Raw genomic sequence first — 18,484 nt, forward strand, 5'->3', positions numbered from 1 at the left:
CCTAATCCTCCCATTTTGTGCCTCAATAAATAAATAAAAATAGTGATGCCTTACTATCTATATAGTTGGAGAAATTCATTGAAAAAAATGTTCATACGTATAAATTTCCCTTTTAGTCTAAAGATCACACAAATCTAAAATTTTTTAGACTATTAACTTCTTTGATTAATCTGAACAATTCATCGCTATTCATAAATTTAATTGATACAAAACTGATTCAAAATTTCGCTCTATTTACATCTTTACAATTTTGTCTATACAAGAAATTGATGTTACAATTGAAAGGAAGGCATACACGAAGGGTTAAGGACAAATCACATTCATTTTTGTACAACTAAATTTGACTATAGTTAGCTTCTGATCTAATCTACAAAATATTTGGTGGTCAAATTTCCAAAAATGGCCTCTTTGCTAAGTGATGATGTTCATGTTTGCAAGTCTAAGCTGCTCCCCAAATGGCAAGAAGTCCTTCAAAGAAACGCATGTATTATGCGTCACATCTAATAGTGAAGTAGCTGCATCAATTTCACTTTCATCAATAGGTTGGGAGCCATGTGTGCCATCCACATTCGGAGACTGGGTGGCCAGATAGATGCGTTCGGTCGAGGCAAATAGACATGAAGCAACGGACTCCGCAATGGAACTCCAGGCAGATGTGTACAGAAGAGAATTAAGGGTGACTGGCAGATTGTTCAACACATTTTGAGGGTCCAGAGTGAGTAGAGGCATATATTTGCTAAAGCTACTTGATAGTAAAGCAACAAATTGGATTGCCTGCAAAAGAAAACATCAAAACGTTTCAACACCATCAAATTCAGTGTACTTTGGGATATGTTGAGCACCATTTCTATAAAAGAAAGTGATGAATTTGAACACTAGATAAAGTTCTCTCATAATATTCAGCCCACTCTAATTTTTGAGAAAAGCGTTCTCTAGTTTTTGAGAAAATACAACATTGCTCTAAGCAGTATGATTCTTCGTGTTTCTACCTTCAGCTCACTATTAACAGTTTAATCATTATATTTCCATACCTAATGGAGTTTGTTGTAGAATATGGTGTTATCTGAGGTAAACTAAGTCGGATGGGACTAAAACAATAGCTTATTTTGTCCATGAATCATGTTGTAATGAAGTTTATTGTCTAAACTTAAATGTGCTTGTTTCATTGCGTACCGTGGAAGGATGCACCGATACACAGCTAATTTCCACTACATCGACTACCCATTGTCTCTTGACATTACCCTCTGCAATTTGAAGAGCTGCAACAACCTCAACTAGTACGTCCCACACGTCTGCAAATTAAAGGTCGGGTAAGTCAAAACAGGCAAGTAAATGGACATGAGAATGCGAGAAACCCTATGTGTTGAGATCGCATGCGCAATTTCTATTAGAGCATTCTAAAACATGCAATCGCCCCTCCATGGGACAGACTTTAATTATAATTTGGTTACTAAAATTTGTTCAAAAAATAACCTTGTGATTTCAAGTTCAGCATCAGGGTTTTCATTTTTCCTAGTTCGCTCATTGGGAGAGAACCATTCCTTGTTAGCTTGGCTTTGGCTTTCATCTTTTTTAGAACTTCAAATAACTTCTGATCTTTTGGTACTAGATCATCGGATGAAATCTGCACATGACACTTCCAAGTCAGAAACAAAAAACCGTTCTGCAAAGGTTTTACTGGCAAATACAACTAGTCGTCACGTAAATTTGAATGTTAGTCCCCTCCAATGAACACAATGGAAAAAATCTTATCAATATGAAGAGGTAGAGTGTACCTGAAGGAAGTTCAGCAACCAGGTCTGCCTTGCCTTGCTAAGGCATCTGATTGCCTCGGACCACTCTTTTGTGGAGTGTATTTCATCTACTTCTTTGTTGGTACTAGAGGACAATGTAGGTAACATGGTAAAAAGAACCACCATGAAGTCTTCAATATGAGCTATGCACTCCAATGAATTAAGATTAGCTTCGTCAAGACATTGGTAGAGCCCCTTCCAGCACGAGATGCATAGTAAATGCTTCTCATAATTATACAGGAGTTGGTCCGAGTAAAAAGAAGACATGTAAATTTTCATGTCATTGAAAAGTTTTTCAACTCTTGCATTAGAGAACACTTTCATGAGACCTGCGAGATGAGTAAGCAGGCATGACTGCAGATTCAGCTCAAGTGTCCTAAACCTGGAGATGTCGGAGAGCTCATCGAGAAAAATAAGCAATTGGTCAAATTGGTTTGCGTGGGCCAATGAGAACTTCAAGCATTCTTCCCTTACTATGCCCTTTCTAAGAGCAGAACTTGGTGGCACCAATTCAGCAACTTGGTCTTCATACCTCATGCAGCGCCTAATTATTGCTCCCCAGTCTAAGGACGGCAATCTGGGAGCTTGAGAAAGACACCGTAGTGTGGTTACTAGAGTCTCAGTATGTGTAGCTGTCCCTGTCTGGACTTTTGATGTATTAGATTTTTCAAATCAAACATTTTGACAATAAATTGTGCATGTAGCCAACAAACTACTAGAGAGAAAGATTGCATCGGTTTAATAAAGTGTTAATAAGAGTAGTGTGTGCTCTCAAAAGAAATGTCATGAGAACAGAGTGGACAATATTCGCAATACACAGTTCATTGATGCTCTCTTCAAATAATAAGAAGCAACTTTCATTCTTATCAAAATATACTCAAAAATGAAATTTGGAGAATAATAAAAGCTTCCTGAATTGTTGAATCAAGGTTAAGATGAACGTGGTTAGGAACAAAATGACAGCAATCTTTCGGGAAATTTGATCAGAGTCCAGAGGGTAAGTTGGTAACTGCGACAGCTTTGAAAATAAATAGATTGGCACTAAACTCGTTATTTAGAAAATAAACATACTTTTCTTATATGAAAAAATTACTCTGCCACAGGCCAATTGGAACTCCTTTTCCCATTTCCTTAGGTAAGGAGAAAATGTTTTATCCTCCCCCTTCATGTATTATTTTCTTTATTATGGATTTATTTCTTATATGAAAATAGTAAGAGTAAACTATAAATTCTTTAAAGGGAGAAAAAAGAATCCAGAATTTTAATTGCAGGAGACCAAAGGTGGATTAGGTAAAAAAAATGTCACCCAAGAAGCCAAGATAGATTAAAGAAAGCTACTTAAATTTTAAATTGCCAGTTTTATTCACCATTTTGATTTAAGCTCCTTAAAGAAGTACGATCATGTGGCATTTTTCCCAAACAGCTTGTTACTTGTTTGGATTTTCCCAATGGAAAAGCTTCAAGAAATGGGCTGTGTAACATTAGACGTTTGATTCACTACGTAACCACGTAGGTCAATTCATTATTAGGGTGAACTTTTTTATGCAACTTGAATACTTAATAAATCTTGTATTTCAGTTTTAAGAAAGATCCTGACAAGTGAAAGAAAAAAACCTAGTAGTATTTCAGTCTTATGAGCGCCTGCCTTCTTAGCTATTTTCTGGCACATTCGCCTTGAGAAAAATGGAAGGAATTTTTAGGGATAGAAAGTTACAAACGCCTCTAGAGGACAATTTTTTTCTTCAATGAGGTTCAACCACCTCCCTGAGTGCGTATCTGTAACTGAGATTTTTGTTACCATCCTCATTTCTTACTTTGAACAGTGGCTATTTGTCTGGACTTCCTTAAGCTTGGACTGGTTTTTCTTTTAATTTTCCGCTTGTAGTGTATGGTTTTTCATAAATTAAAAGAAACGGGAGATGATGCATAAATTAAATTAAAGATAAGGTTTTTCATAAATTAAATTAAAGATAAGGTTTTTCATAAATTAAAAGTATGCATGCAATTCATAGATTCAGACCAAAGCTAAAAGGAAAAACAAAAGAAACATACCTCTGAAAGATTCAGCTGCATTAGCCAATTGCATAGCCGCATTCCTACACCATCCGTAGGGAAATTTTGAGGTGAAGATCTTGAATCAGATACATCTGTCTCTAAGTTCCGAAGGTTTGGAAATTCCTTTGACCAAATATTATGTCTAAGGAATGATAATGCCCATGCAGCATATTGCTGCAGCTTCTTGTCATCAGAGTTCTGTGCAACAAGATACAGCTCTTGGATGATTGATGTCAACAGTGGCTCACAAACGCGACTGGAAAGAAGTGGGCCCAGAAGATGGGAAGTCTCCTGTCCAGGAAATGCATTTTATAAGGGAACTAATTTCATAGTTAATAAAAGCATGACAACATAACAGAATGACATGTTACCTTTAAGTCATGTTCAGTTTGAACTGATGATATTGTAGGATGCACGTCGAACAAACTTCCAACACCCACTCCCATGGCAGTTACTACTCCAAGCATTCCACCAAAATGGATCAAAGGACTGTAAGGATTAGAATAACATCTTTTAAATAACTCCAGCAAGTCTTGGACACGTGCAACTTCAATAGAATGCACCCCCTCATTTAGAATGCCGGCAAGGAGGTTCCCTGCTCCTATGCATGATGCCATCAACAAATTCTGATGGGATGTACAAGATCTTTTAACAGGTAACAAGTCAGAAATAATCTCCTTATAGGCACTTATTAAATGGTCCAGTTCATCGCCATCCACCAACTCAAGTCTATGGCAAAACAATGTCATGGTTGGTAGTGCAAGACAGGATCCAACAGAGAGAACTCTAATAGAAACTTCATCAAATGAACCAGAGCGTACAGAATTTCCATGAGGAAACCACGAGGAAATCAAGCTTTTGATCTTCAGGACAGCATCATATGCTCCAATTTTGTACAGTGCACCGATGGTATTAGCCAGACCAAGGACTAGTCCAGCAACACCCCAGACATCGTCTTCTGGGTCACCATTCTTATGCAACAGCTGAGAATCTACACTGATACCAGAAGAGTGTACTGGAACCAACGCAAAAAGATCTTCAAACATATCTTTAGAAGATCCCGTGAGCTGACATATCATCAAAGATAAAGATCTAACTATAGTTCCCAGTAACTCTACTTCCTTTATCTTGGTTGTTTGCTTATCTCCACCCAAGTTTGATTTATCAACAATTCCAACCCCAGAAAAGAGATCATGGCTAGAATAGCCTAAGCCAACTCCACAAGCTCCTTTAACAAGAGTACTCTTGGTAACACTTAAAACCTAAAAAGGAGATTTCACATTATTCAAAATCGAAAAAATAGAAAGTCAACAACAATCATAATCGATTAACATTGCAACCCCTTTATTTGCATAATACCATGCATAACAAAACAATAATATTTTTTTAAAAAAAAATTGAAACAGAACTTTTCAATGATTGACAAAGCCCTCCTGACAAAAGAGGATATGCATACCTCAAGAAGTCCGGAGACAATCTGAAATTTCAATTTATGGTCGGTCACATGTAGGCATCTAGAGATTATTCCAAGGGATATGGCAGATGACCATTGGTGAAGCTCATGCTCATGCTGGAACAACCAATTTAACAGAAACTTAGAAGCAGTAGATTTCACAGCATGGGCAGCCTGAGGCAAGACCTGATAACGGAAAGGAAAAAACTACGATATTAGTAATTTTTCAATTCATATCATCAAATATTGGCTTCTTATTGCAAGAAAGAGAAGAAAAAAACCCTCAAATTTTCATATTGTATGTCTACCACATCCACAATGAGCTGCTATGGTAAAAACTCACAGATCTAGAAATGCAAAAAGGCTAATTTTATTCCTGAAGCCCATGCCAAGAAGCTGGCCTCTCGATCTTAACACCCTAGTGATAATATAGCATTTCCATACGAATCTATACTTGAAATTAATAAACTTTAGAAATTTCACTGACATTTTGACAGAAATTCAAAGTTTCTTGACAACCAAATTATGAAAGAGAAAGGTTGTGGAAGCAAAATATTACCATACAAAGTGCACCAATAGCTAGTGCCATATTTTCAGCACATCTTGGCAAAGCTTCTTCAGCAACATGTATTATTCTCTGAATGACAGGAATAACAATATTAATATCAACATTTCAACATTTTCAGAACTACTGTAAATAACTGACATGAAATTCAAGATACTACAGAGGGCAACAGCAACAGGAACCTTCAAAATTTCGTTAGCCGCTTTAGAAGTTTTTTCTGAGATAACGACAGTATCTCTAACATCGGATGATAAAACTTCAGACTTTAACCAGCGTTCCATAAATGCTTTCCATGATTCTAGGGCTAAGAGAGCCATGGCAATATTTCTTGAAAGTTGAAGAGAATCACCAATTTCACGCATCGCATTCTCATAACTGGTGTGTTCATCTCGTGTTCTCTGAATAAAGAGCTATCTTGTTAAGGGAAAGGAAAAGAAATCAAAATAAAGGTTACCAATTACAACTGCCTTACTCTTGTAGGATCATTCCCTTTTCTAGAAGAGAAAGAATGACAAAGCAGTGCAGCAGCAGGCAGTTGCCTGACATTACTTCTGACCCCTGAGAACAAATTTACAACTTAGCAATTCAAATAAACATAGGAGGGAACAGCTCAAAATATGAGTGGCTAAACTAATTCACCAAAGTTTCAAATTCAATTGAATACAACACCCATCTTCCTAAGGAAGAAATGGAAAAACATAGGATTCAACCTTACCTTAGCACCCTATACTTCTGCTAATCTTCTAGTGGAAAGATTGCCTGTTATATTTCCTTTTCATTTTATGAGTTTTTTCCAATATGATTTGATAGTTACTGTTTTAAATGGTTACCGTGTTTTAAATATCTTAATGTAACCATTTTTCCATTAATTTGAGTAGGTGTTGGTAATTAAATTGGTTTAAGATAAATATTTTGTTCTCACATCAACATAAACTAGTGACCATGAAATAGTAAATGGTACCTATGGCCTTCAATAGATCGAAACTACTTTTCCTAGTGTGGCTTCTATTTTTATCGAGTAAAGCAACATATTTCCAATAGGTACAAACAATTTCATTTATGAAATGAAGATTAGTTTCTTATAGAAATTTTTAGTTCAATATATTTTTATGTATTAACCTTTTTTTAAAGTTTAGTGTGATCCCATTTAAATATTAATTGAAGTGCATGAGTGGAGTGCACACAAAATGTGCAACATCTATACTTCATGCAGCATAGATTTATTAACGACCGAATATATTCCTTCAAAGTCAAGCAAATATAATGAAACAGAATGTTTCATAAAAGAAAAGAAGAGGGAAATGTTTCATAAACTAATTATTAAATATTTATACGGGTTGTGCAATATAAAATATTATTAAATGTTTCTCATTTTGAAAAAAAATAAAAGAACACATGAAATTCTTGGTCATAACAGCTTCACCATTAATCATACAATACCTGAAGAAAAGACAAGTCGAGGAAAGACATCTAGTAGCTTCTCAATCTTGCTTCCAGCAACTCTCTTCTCCTTTACTAGTCGTCTTCGGTTACTGAAACACATTGGGAATGATTTGCCAATTATTTTCCAACAGCAATTGAAGCTGGAATTAGATTGTAGTAAATTCATGTCCTGACCTGTGCTCATGAAATATAATTTTAACCAGAAAGTCTTTTATGGCACTGAGGACGTCCACATTTTTCTCAGTAAAAAGAACTGACGTGCTCTTTTCTTTAAAATCTTGAAAATTCCTCTCAAGAAGGGACACCTGGGAAAGCATGAATAACAAAACCAAAAGATTGAAAATAAAAAAAAAGTGAACCAATAAATCCAATGAGCGTAACCCTACCCAAATCACTACCAGAGAAAGAATTTGTGAGAATAACGGTGTATTAGTGGTTAGCTAAGGAGTTTGTTTGAATCTTTTCTTATAAATAGAAACGACTAGGGATAGAGATAGCCCTCTTGAAAGGCCGTTGGTAACTTGGTATTTTGTACCTTCTCTTATATTGCAATATATTTTTATCATTGAGTGGTCTTGTGTTTCTTTGTGTGTTCTTGGAGTTTCCTTGTTCATCCCAGAAAGTAATGGGAAGTTTACTATAATCTACTAAGGGAAGCTTGAAAAGAAAAGAAATTGGAAGTTTGAATTTCAAACTAAATACTAAGGATACAGAGAGTGAGAGACTTGATGAAGCCCTCAAAACAACTAAGATATGCCCAAATAGCCCAAATAGCGATGTGCGTGAACAATTTAAATCTAAACGACTTTCAATGTTCACTGTAATGTGATGAGGGCGCTATGGGAATAGGAACCTAGTATAAGGGTTTTATTTTCGCTTCTTGTGGATGTGATGAGGGCGCTATGGGGTGTCAACCTAGTTGAGATGCTCGGGTGCCCCTGCTGATCCCCTCTCTATTGCTCTTTGTATAACCCTCGTGTACATTGAGTTTTGTCTCTCTATTTCTCAATATTAATAATAGTGAGTCTCACATCCTTTTCAAAAAAATATTCAATGTAATATGTGGTGTATAGCTGAAGATATACTACATACGATGTAAGGTGATGTTGGGGGAGCTCAAGCACCTGGGAAAGTTCTCTATACCTATGATCCAAAAGGGAGAAGGTAAGGAAGAAGAAGAAAATCTCAAGCGACAACAAGTCAAAAACCCAAGCTGAGAAGAGAGGACTTTGTTAGACCCCCAATATTATATCAGTACAGGAGGAGAGGAAATAAAAAGTAACACGTGAGGGTGAGGCACGTGTGAGTAATGGGTTGGTTAGTCATATAAATAAGTTTGTTAAGGGCGGGATAGGGATTATTGAGTATTTGGTATTTGAATCTTTCTGTTATTCCTTGAGAGAGAGGGAAACAGGGATTTGTTTTCTTTCTATTATTTCATTCAATAATATTGAATTCTTAGATAATTGCTACGAGTTCCATCAGACTTTTACTTTATTTGAACTTTTTTTTTAGAGGCAAGCAAATCTCTTTTATTAGATAAAAATGAGACTAAAGCTCATAGTACAAAACCATTATTTGAACATTTGCTCCTCTAAATCAACCTAGTTAGGGAATACCTTTCTAGTATTGCTAGAAATGCATAAACCCGCAGACTATGCAGAACAAGCAGAGTCACCAAGGACCCAACTATTTAGCTCGCTCTCAAAGAGCCACATCTGAGTTCCAAATTCCAAGATTGGTTGTTGTCGTCTTAACATTCAAATAAAAAACACCTTTTTGTTGCTAAAAGATCCGGAAAGAAAGACTACAAAGTGGGTTGGTCAATCCAAATATCTTCCAAAATACTTATTTTAGTACCCACTCCAACTATGAATATAGTAAGCCAAACCACAGAGGGAAGCAGATTTTTGGCAAGGTTCACCTATGGTTTGTTCCCTTTTTCGGCTTTAACTCTTTCATTGTTCACCTGTGAGGATCAACACATCCATAAATACTAGAAATTACCTTTTCCCTAAAGAAATTTTCTTCTTGCGTGAATCTCGAAAGTCACTTCATCAGCACATACGTGTTTTGGTTATTGAGAGAAGCCACACCCACTCCTCTAAACCGACATGAGCAAGGATGTCCACTCCAAATAAAGTCTCTTTATCCACTTTTCCATAGACTTAATTACATTTTTCGGGGCTTTAAGGAGAGAGAAGTGATAGGTGGGTAAGCAATTACGAATAGACTAAGCAAGAGTGACTCTTCCCTTTCTGAAGATCAAAGAACAAAGAAGGAAACTCCTCCATCCCTCCAGCTAGGGAATCAATCCTATACCCAGATGCCAGGGAGAAAGGTTAAATGGTTTGGCAATGGTCTTAGGCTAATTACTTCTTTTTTAACAACCAATCCATTGTTAAAATCACAGTGAGTCAGCCCTAATCATCTCAATACAATTGCTTCATCTATAAAAGAAGAAAAAGATGGCTAACAACTAGATAAATGGTTTCATTTTAAATTTTACCTCTTTTTTAAAATGAGAAAAACAACTTTCTTTGAGAAAAATTGAAAGAATACAAGGGAAAACAAAAAGAACCAGCCCACAAAATCACCCCAACTAAAAGAAGGGGGACCAACTGAGAAGAATGTCACTAATGGAATAATTACAAAATGACTTAGAAATTGAAGCCCAAAGGAACACATGAAATCTAATCAAAGACCAAACCTCACTATGATCCCTTTCCCTACCACGAAACACCCAATCGTTCCTCTCCCCCCAAATATCCCAACACACCCCAACGATTCATAAAAAGTCCCCCCTCTCTTTGAAGGGCAGATGGAGGAGGAACTCCTCGATCGTCACACGAAACCCTTATGACCAACATGCCTAACTGATCTCTTGCATAAACAAATTCCACAAAGCACACGTATATCGGCAATCCTAAAAAAGGTGATCGAGGTCTTCCTCCACCCTCCAACAAAGCAAGTAGCAAAAAGGCCCAACAAGAGTAGACCTCCTCCTCACAAGCCTATCCACTGTGTTAACCCGACCAACCAGAACTTGTCAGATGAAGAACCTAACTTTCTTGGGAACCTTGGTCCTCCAAACCACATTAAAAACATACTCAGAGGGCGAGGGATCCAACAACAAACTAAAAAAAGATTTACACAAGAACCCCTAACTCGGATTGGGGTTCCATCCTTCTCTCCCTGAGACTCCTGAACCAGAGAAAGAAGAGAGACAACCTATGTCGTTTCCCTATTGATCAAATTTATCAAACCTGACCAAAAGGTGCCAAGGTAAACTGACCTAATCCTAAGGCCTTAGCAGGGGACTAACTAAAAGAATGGGGACCAACTAAAAAGAATGTCATCAATGGGATAATTACAAAAGAACTTTGAAATCGAAGCCCAAAGGGACACATGAAATCTAATCAAAGACCAAATTTTACCTCATATTGTGCTAAGGCATCAAAAGCCGAAGCCTTGGCCTTCGACCACTGCAAATCATGACTAGGAGAAGTTGATGTGCCAACAGCAAGAAGAATTCCTATTATGTTTTTTGAAGCTTCTGGATAGACCTCAGCATCAATTGCACCCCACCTGAGAAGCTTACAGAGGCTGCCAAAAAGCCAAGTTGTCCTCTTAAATAGATCAATAATACAAGTAGTTAAAAGTTGATTCAACTGTTTTTTAACTTAAACGATTTCAGTGTCAACCAAATTGGAAAGAAATATTTTCCCTCACATTGACTTTTTCATTAAATAGTTTGATTAGATAAAAGTGGTTGGAGGTCTGGGTCCCTATTTCGTTGCAAGCAAAAAGGGTTTTTTTTATTGTTGATTTTTTATAGAAATTGCAAGCAGAAGGGTTCATAAGTTTATTTTGTATCAATGAATGTCCTATAAAATAATAATAATCTCACATTGGTAAGAGTTAAAAGTACTTTTTTTCTTTTGATTTTCATAAAATCCAGTGGTAGTTCATTAGGAGCACCAACCTATTTGCAAGAACTGGATTTGCAGAATAGTCCAGTGGATTCTCCGCAATGACATCCCATGCAGTGTAAAAATCTGGAACGTTTATTATAAACTACTTAAGTCTAAACTATTTGATTAATGAAGTATGAATAATTTAGGCACTGATAGATTAAAAGAAAATAACTTGTAGACAGTAAGTTTACCAATGACATCAGCTTCACATAGATGTGCAAGACCTTGAAATCCAAGAGCTTGATTGATAGGATCAGGGCTTTCTATGCATGCCTGTTAATTGAGAGGATATATTAAATCCATCTGTATTAGATGTGAAACAACAACAGGAAGAAAAAAATTCCAAGAAAGCCTTACTGAAACAGACAAGATAAGATCCACTCCTCTATCTGCATCTTTTCTGCAAACATCTCGAATTGAAGCAGATAAACTGAGACAAATCTCTCCCTCACGGTTAAAGTCAGAAAATCCCTTTGGAAGCAGGACTCCCTAGAGGTGAAGAAGGTAATGGAGCATGATCACACATTTACGTATCAAGTAAACGTAAAAAAGAGGAAAGATGAGCCAATAACCCCATCCCCAAACCCCCAAGCACTCACACAAATATAAATGCAACTTACTTGCAGACTCCCAAATGCACGATCATTGATTTCCCAGGTTTGACATAGCAATCGAGTTGCTGTAGCATACAAGACTCTGGGAATGAAATGAACAATCAGAGATTAGAAGAAGCTATCTGAAAAGTAAGCCAGTCAGTACTAAAATAAATCCACCCTGTAGTATGAAACTTGTGACACTTATGGACCAACCAGAATATGTAACAGGAAATTGATGACTAAAATAATCCTAACTTCTCATCAACTGGAGCATCAGAGTCCTTGTGGCTGCTTTCTTTTTTAAAAAAAGAAAAGATACCACACTTTTCTGCCCCAAGATACAAGAGGGTCAACTTAAGCTGGTGGCAGTCACTTGGTAACTGCAGTTCCTATTGCTAGTAGAGAGCTATGCTCTAGGAAACTCAATAGAGAACATAGCTTACTTAACTAAGTGGTTCTAACACTTCACTTATAGAGTATTAAGGATTAAATTTATCATAACCCATTAGCTTAAGCTTTTGGGTTCATTAATGATTTAACATGGTCTCAAAGAAACATATTACATATACAAAGGGCAAGGGCAAACCTTGTCATTTTCTTCCAATTAATTCTAATTACCACTTGTTGGGCCTCATGCAATTTCTCAAGTCCACAGGTGATAGGGAATATTGAAGTATTGATAAGAGATTAACTTTATTGTAATCTATTAGTTTATGTTTTTAGTGAGTGGTAATTCAAGAAGTATTTTGGAAACAAGTCAAAGCAAATACATATGTAGCTATAAGAGCCTGTTGTTCTGAATTTTTGAGTTATTTGCTAGTGCTCACGATCGATGCTTTGATATCTTTAAGCTAGATTCTCTACTTTTGGGAAAGCTTGCACGGATACTTAACAAACTAAAGTATATGACAATCAACAACTAAATTAATACATGGTCATAAACAGAAAAATAGCTGCTGGAAGAATTCCAAAAATTGCAATCTGATTGAAAGATGACCCGACTTGTCTAAATAGACTTAACCTCTCTAAATAGCCCTTATATTTCATATAACAACAATCACTTGACTTATCTCATAAAAGATTGTATATGAGGCAAAGTGCCATTGGCAACTGGCCACGAAAGATGAACAAATAAATGAAAGTAAAACAAAACCATAAAAGATTACTTTAAAGCACTTACGGTTTTGAATCTTTACGAAGCATAGGTGAAATAGTTTCAACTATAAACGGAACCATTGCACTGTGGGAAGCAAGGCTTGGAAGCAATCCCAAAAGTTTAAGCTGCATTAACATGAAAGAAGTATATGTAGATGTCTAGATAAAAAGACAAATAGTGGAACAAAAGGCACTATCCGAAATATTAACTATCCATGCCAAATATAAAGGTGTGAATAGTATACTGAAGAAACTTGTTTTTGTTGGAGAATAATGTCTAAAGGCTTCTAACGTATATATATACGTGCATATATTATAAGATCGAAAAATCAAAGATGATAGAAAATTTACTATTTTGTATAATAATCAATAATCTACAAAAATATATTAATATTTTACAGTTACAAGTGTATGATCCAAAGGTAAGTATTACAGTTAATAATGAATATCAACGACTCAAATGAACATTAACACATTCTCAAATGCAATGATGCAAAAAAGATCATGTTCAGACATGCTGAAAACTAGTCAGACCCCAGTGTAAAAAGAAAACTCACCACCATATCCTGGCGTTGAACATCTTTTCTTGAAAATATATTACAGTAAAAAAGAACTAAAAGCAGCAACTGAAATCCAATTTTTGGATCCAAAGTTCCAATTGCGGCTAGTAACTCTACAGCATCAGTTCCCAATGAATGATGCACCACCATAATGGAAGTGATTGCACCTACTAGGAAGGACATTTCTGCAACAGCATAGGCTAAAAGAATATCAATCATTTACCCCATCAATCCATGAATGCCAAAATATAAAAACTCTTATTAAGACATGGTGAGTAACCCATCAAAAATGAATATTTATATTACCTTTAACAAATAATTCCTCAAATTGAGTGAGGGGCAAAAGGGATTTTCGTCTCTCGACAATCCATAATGAGTATTCTCTTAATTTAGATGTCCAACACTTTCTGGGCAAATCATTATCATCTTTGCTATTACTCTGGCCATAAAGAGCAAAATCCAAAAAAAATCCACTGGACAGTGAAGAACGGCCCTGAGATAAAATTATTTAAATCTTATCAAATGTCAATCACCATTTCAAGCATCTTTCTGTACTTTTCAGCAACAATTACATGTTAGACAAAGAAAATACTCAAGACGTATGATTACAAGATTGACCTGGAACCATAGCTTTTCCAAAAGCTGAACAACAATAGACCCAGGTGTCCTAATCGATGGAAACTGGAACCCCCGCTCCTCAACTTCGTCCTTTGTTGTCACTATTAGCCTCACCAACAACTTTTCTAACATCGAAAGCAATTCAGTTGCTGCCCCTTTAATGGATTTTGAAGGAGATGACATGAGACTGATGGCAGGAAAGACAAATAGAAGTTCTTCACTTGGAACACGTGTTGTTGCCCTGTTGGCATATTCTGAAAAGTCATACAAATCATTATATATTCAACAATGTAGCAGTAAAGTGGACAATGTCGAAAGAAATTTTCTTAGAACCAACTCCCAAAAGAATAAAATGTGAACATAAATAATAGGTACATGTAGGAGGTATTCAACTAAACAGCAAACATACCACACTCAGCTTTCCACCGTAGGAGGGATACAAGAAGTTTCAATATCAATAATTGCTCATGTTCTAGCTCTGATTTGGTGAGGATTGTAAATAATGGTGGGAAGGCAGAAGATAGCTTTGGTACATATTGCATCCCAAGGTCCTTTTGTACGGACAACAAATATCTTGACAGTTCAAGAATGCGCTCACAGCCACAAACGTGTCTGTCAAGGCATGCATACAGGGAGAGAACTGTATCTAACAATTCTATGCTGCTTTGTTGAGCCTCCATTTTGAGATGCTGGGTGAGGAAAAAAGAGCAGTTCAAAAGTTAAAACAGTGATTAAAATTTAAAATATTGTAATTGAACTAAGCCAGTGTCAAATCTATCAAAAAGTTTAACTAAACCTCCAAACTTCTGTGTAATCAATAAGAAGCAGAGACAAACAAAATAATCTAATATTTCACTGTGGTGAAAAATGGAACTACATACCGATCCATTGTTGACTACAAATCTTAACATCACAGTACAAGCGTCCACCAAAGATTCCACCAAGTGTATGAAATTCCAAAAATCCTACAAATTTATGAAGAAATATGAACCTTATTGGTATAAGTCGAGTGCGGTAATTTGTATATTGATTAATGTGCTTGTTGTGTGAAACTCTTAAAATGATAAATATCAAGTTTAAATATTATAATCCAAAACATTCTCAAGACAGTATTGGAAATTATCTTCCTCCTGCCAACTTACTTCTAGAGTCCTGCGTGGGACATACTTGAGGCTTTGAATTAACAAAGCTAGTATAGGCATTGCCTCATGCGGATACGAGCAACAAACGGACATAATTGATGACATCAAATTCCGTGCAAATAATGAAGATGATGAGTCTGAGAACTGTGTTTTTAATATTGAATAGTTCACAAATGGGCTTAAGAATTTGCAGACAGCTTCCATTCCCAATGACTTGTTTTGTACCATAAACAGTGGAATTTGGTGCAAGAGCTGGGCTTGAACATCCACTCGACAAGATAACACCTGCCACGCACCCCAAACTGTCACTGCTTTAAACTTTACATTAACCAGAGAAAATTGAACTGCTCGATTTGTTCAACACAGATAAGCCACACCACAGCCATATCATCAAATTGGGCATGGGGATAGAACCAGAGAATCGACTTTCAAATCTAATAACCATGTAGTATCTTAAAAACCATAAAATTAAGCATTGGTTTCACCTAACCCAGGATAGCACTGATGCAACCAAACATCAAATGGGTCTGATGACTGTTTTATTATGACTAGTAATGACTCGCGTATGATGCACGTGTCTATGAATTTTATAGTTTATTATTTTGTTCTTTTATATTTTCTAAAGGTTGAGTATGAATGTAGAAAATTCATTTATATTTATTAATGGTAAATCATGGTGATTAAGTATACTAAAATAGGTTCTACAAATATATATATATAAATATGATACACTGAAATCTCTTTCTAAGAACAAAAAGAAATTGTAAAATTAGCAATAGATGCCGAGATCAAAATGTAACATCCATTGGACCTAAATAGTGATGTTCTATTCGCATAACATGGACTTGGTCAACTTTGAAGTAACTTTTTCTTATTGCCCCTTCAAATCTAGTATAGACTATTAGTAGAGTGTAGATATATATATAGAGAGACTAAAACTAGATCAATACAAGAGATGATCCCTATATATAAGAGGATGCAACCCCAGTTAACCAAAATAAACCAATAAACTCTAACGATTAAAGTAACAATTCAAATAAAAACCACTAATTACACGCATAATGTGTTACCCCTAATTACATAATAATACCACATCGTCGTTAGCGTTCCACAATTAATATCGATTCCACACGACAAACGTCAAGCAATCTCTTCATAGAACAACTCCTCGTACCTTAACAAACGGATGAGTTTCCGCGGAGCCAAATTGCCATGACCCATTGTGTTTACGGAATCCAAACTGGACTAGGAAACCCAGTCCCTTGACGAACACGTCAACGAACCGCGATTCGGATCCTTCGAGAGCGGCTTGGAGTTCGATGAGGGCACGAGAGACGTCGATGTGAGATTCCTTGACTAAGCGGCAAAGCTCTCGTACTGATTGGTCGACGACGGCGGGAGAGGAGTGGAGGAGGCATTGGGAGATGGCTTCTCTTCCCGAGGCGGAATCGGAGTCGAGATGCTTCGGGGCAGATCGGAGCTTGGAGAAGATTGAAGCGACGGCGAAACGTTGAAGGGACGGTTGAGGAAGCCGGAGTTTCTCTAGAAATGGAGCATACGAGTCCATAACTCAGTAAACAGTGAAGAAATTGAGAGAAGGGATCCTTTGGGGGGTTCGGAGGGCGGGAGAAAGTCAGATGATTTGGCGGTCAAATTGAGGGGCGGTTAATTGTTTATCGAGAATTTGGAAAAATTAAAAGGCTTTCACCCATTTATACAATGAGTTGGGCTACACTACACCCTCTTGTTATCATTGTTTCATAGGCTTTTTAGCTGGAAATGTGATTGAGAGGTGCGACCTCGTCTTTCTTTCATAAGTGGTCGATTATGAAAATATCTTATTTTTGCACGAGTGTTAATGTCCATTTTATTTAAAAGATTTATAAATATGACAAAATTATCACTAATAGACTTGTATTAATAATAAACTCGTGTGGTCTATTATTTATAACATTGTCTATTTATCACTAATAGACTCATGTGGTCTATCAGATAAACTAATATTTGTAACATGGTCTATTGGTGATAGACTTCTATCATGGATAGAATTTGCTATATTTGCAAATTTTTTAAAAGGTTGTTATATACTTCGTTATTTTGAATCTAATTGCTAAATTTGCAACTATCTCAAAAAACCAACTCTCATTATCCAATCCATATATAAAAAGTTGAGTATGCGCAACCCAATTATGTATAATGTGTGTGTATGTATATATATATAAACCTAAAATATAGAAGTGAGCATCGTTACACTTTAGACTCATTTGAATTTTAATGTATAAAATATATATGTCGCCTTAAACAACAATTGATTGAAAATTTGTCTAAATTACGAAAATATTGAAGAAAAACCAATTTGTCAATCCAACCCCAATATTTTAGGTTATGGTAGGTTGGTTTGACCTTAACGGTTCATTTTTTCGAACTCGAAACCTTTGGGTTGGTATATAATTTTTCTCCAACTCGGCTCAGGTAAAAAATAATATATTTGCTTATATTATTTATTTAAAATTAAATTTATAGTATAATTAATTTGATAATCTATTAAGTATATTAATTTTTTAGTTTTAGTTATAAATTGGGCACCTTTGGATTACTTGAAATTGTAATTATAATAGATTCTCAATTATTTTATATTGATATATTGAACAATATTTGTTCTTGGATTAATCAAATTTATTGAGACTGTCAAACTTAATTTCATAAATTAAAAAATATATATATATATCATAGATGTTGACATTGCTACACCACAATGGCTATCTCTACTACCATGATTTTTTCGTGTTGTATTTTCTACGTCTTTGTTATAGTTATTTGTATATTGTACGAGAAAAATGAGGATCATAATACTCGTTGCGCCATAACCAATCACGACATCATTAACTCAATACATCGTATGATCGTAAGATGAATAAGTTTATTGTACCTTTTCCATTCTTCTAAAGTATTAGCTAGGCACGCAATTGATCACAAAAATGTCTAGAAAATTTGTCATCCTTAAGAAAATAACAAAGAAAATTTAACATCCAAACTCAAACATACATAAAATTATATATATATATATATATATACAAACAATCACTTCATTGACATATCATAGCTGATTTGAAGTGCACTTTTAGAA

The 18,484-nt window shown here is 35.8% G+C and overlaps 1 protein-coding gene across 2 annotated transcripts; it reads right to left on the reverse strand.

Moving 5' to 3' along the window:
* Positions 1-135: 135 nt before the first annotated feature.
* On the reverse strand, positions 136-17,048 carry LOC101219246 (protein RST1). Of its 2 annotated transcripts, none has more exons than XM_011653989.2 (25): positions 16,532-17,048; positions 15,358-15,642; positions 15,097-15,180; positions 14,625-14,904; positions 14,216-14,469; positions 13,904-14,090; positions 13,595-13,782; positions 13,063-13,163; positions 11,907-11,982; positions 11,644-11,775; positions 11,478-11,559; positions 11,295-11,367; positions 10,747-10,915; positions 7,484-7,614; positions 7,307-7,398; positions 6,339-6,424; positions 6,049-6,264; positions 5,861-5,938; positions 5,305-5,487; positions 4,220-5,110; positions 3,846-4,139; positions 1,776-2,435; positions 1,474-1,624; positions 1,174-1,292; positions 136-774 (listed from the first exon to the last, which is right to left on the reverse strand). In XM_011653989.2, exons 1-25 carry the CDS (start codon positions 16,922-16,924, stop codon positions 412-414), a joined length of 5,568 nt encoding a protein of 1,855 aa, XP_011652291.1. In that variant the 5' UTR covers positions 16,925-17,048; the 3' UTR covers positions 136-411. The 2 variants fall into 2 exon arrangements, with proteins under 2 accessions (XP_011652291.1, XP_011652289.1); XM_011653987.2 differs by having other exon boundaries at positions 13,595-13,797.
* Positions 17,049-18,484: the final 1,436 nt, after the last annotated feature.

The sequence above is a fragment of the Cucumis sativus genome, chromosome 3 (assembly GCF_000004075.3).
Source record: "Cucumis sativus cultivar 9930 chromosome 3, Cucumber_9930_V3, whole genome shotgun sequence".
In the NCBI taxonomy this organism is placed as follows: domain Eukaryota; kingdom Viridiplantae; phylum Streptophyta; class Magnoliopsida; order Cucurbitales; family Cucurbitaceae; genus Cucumis; species Cucumis sativus.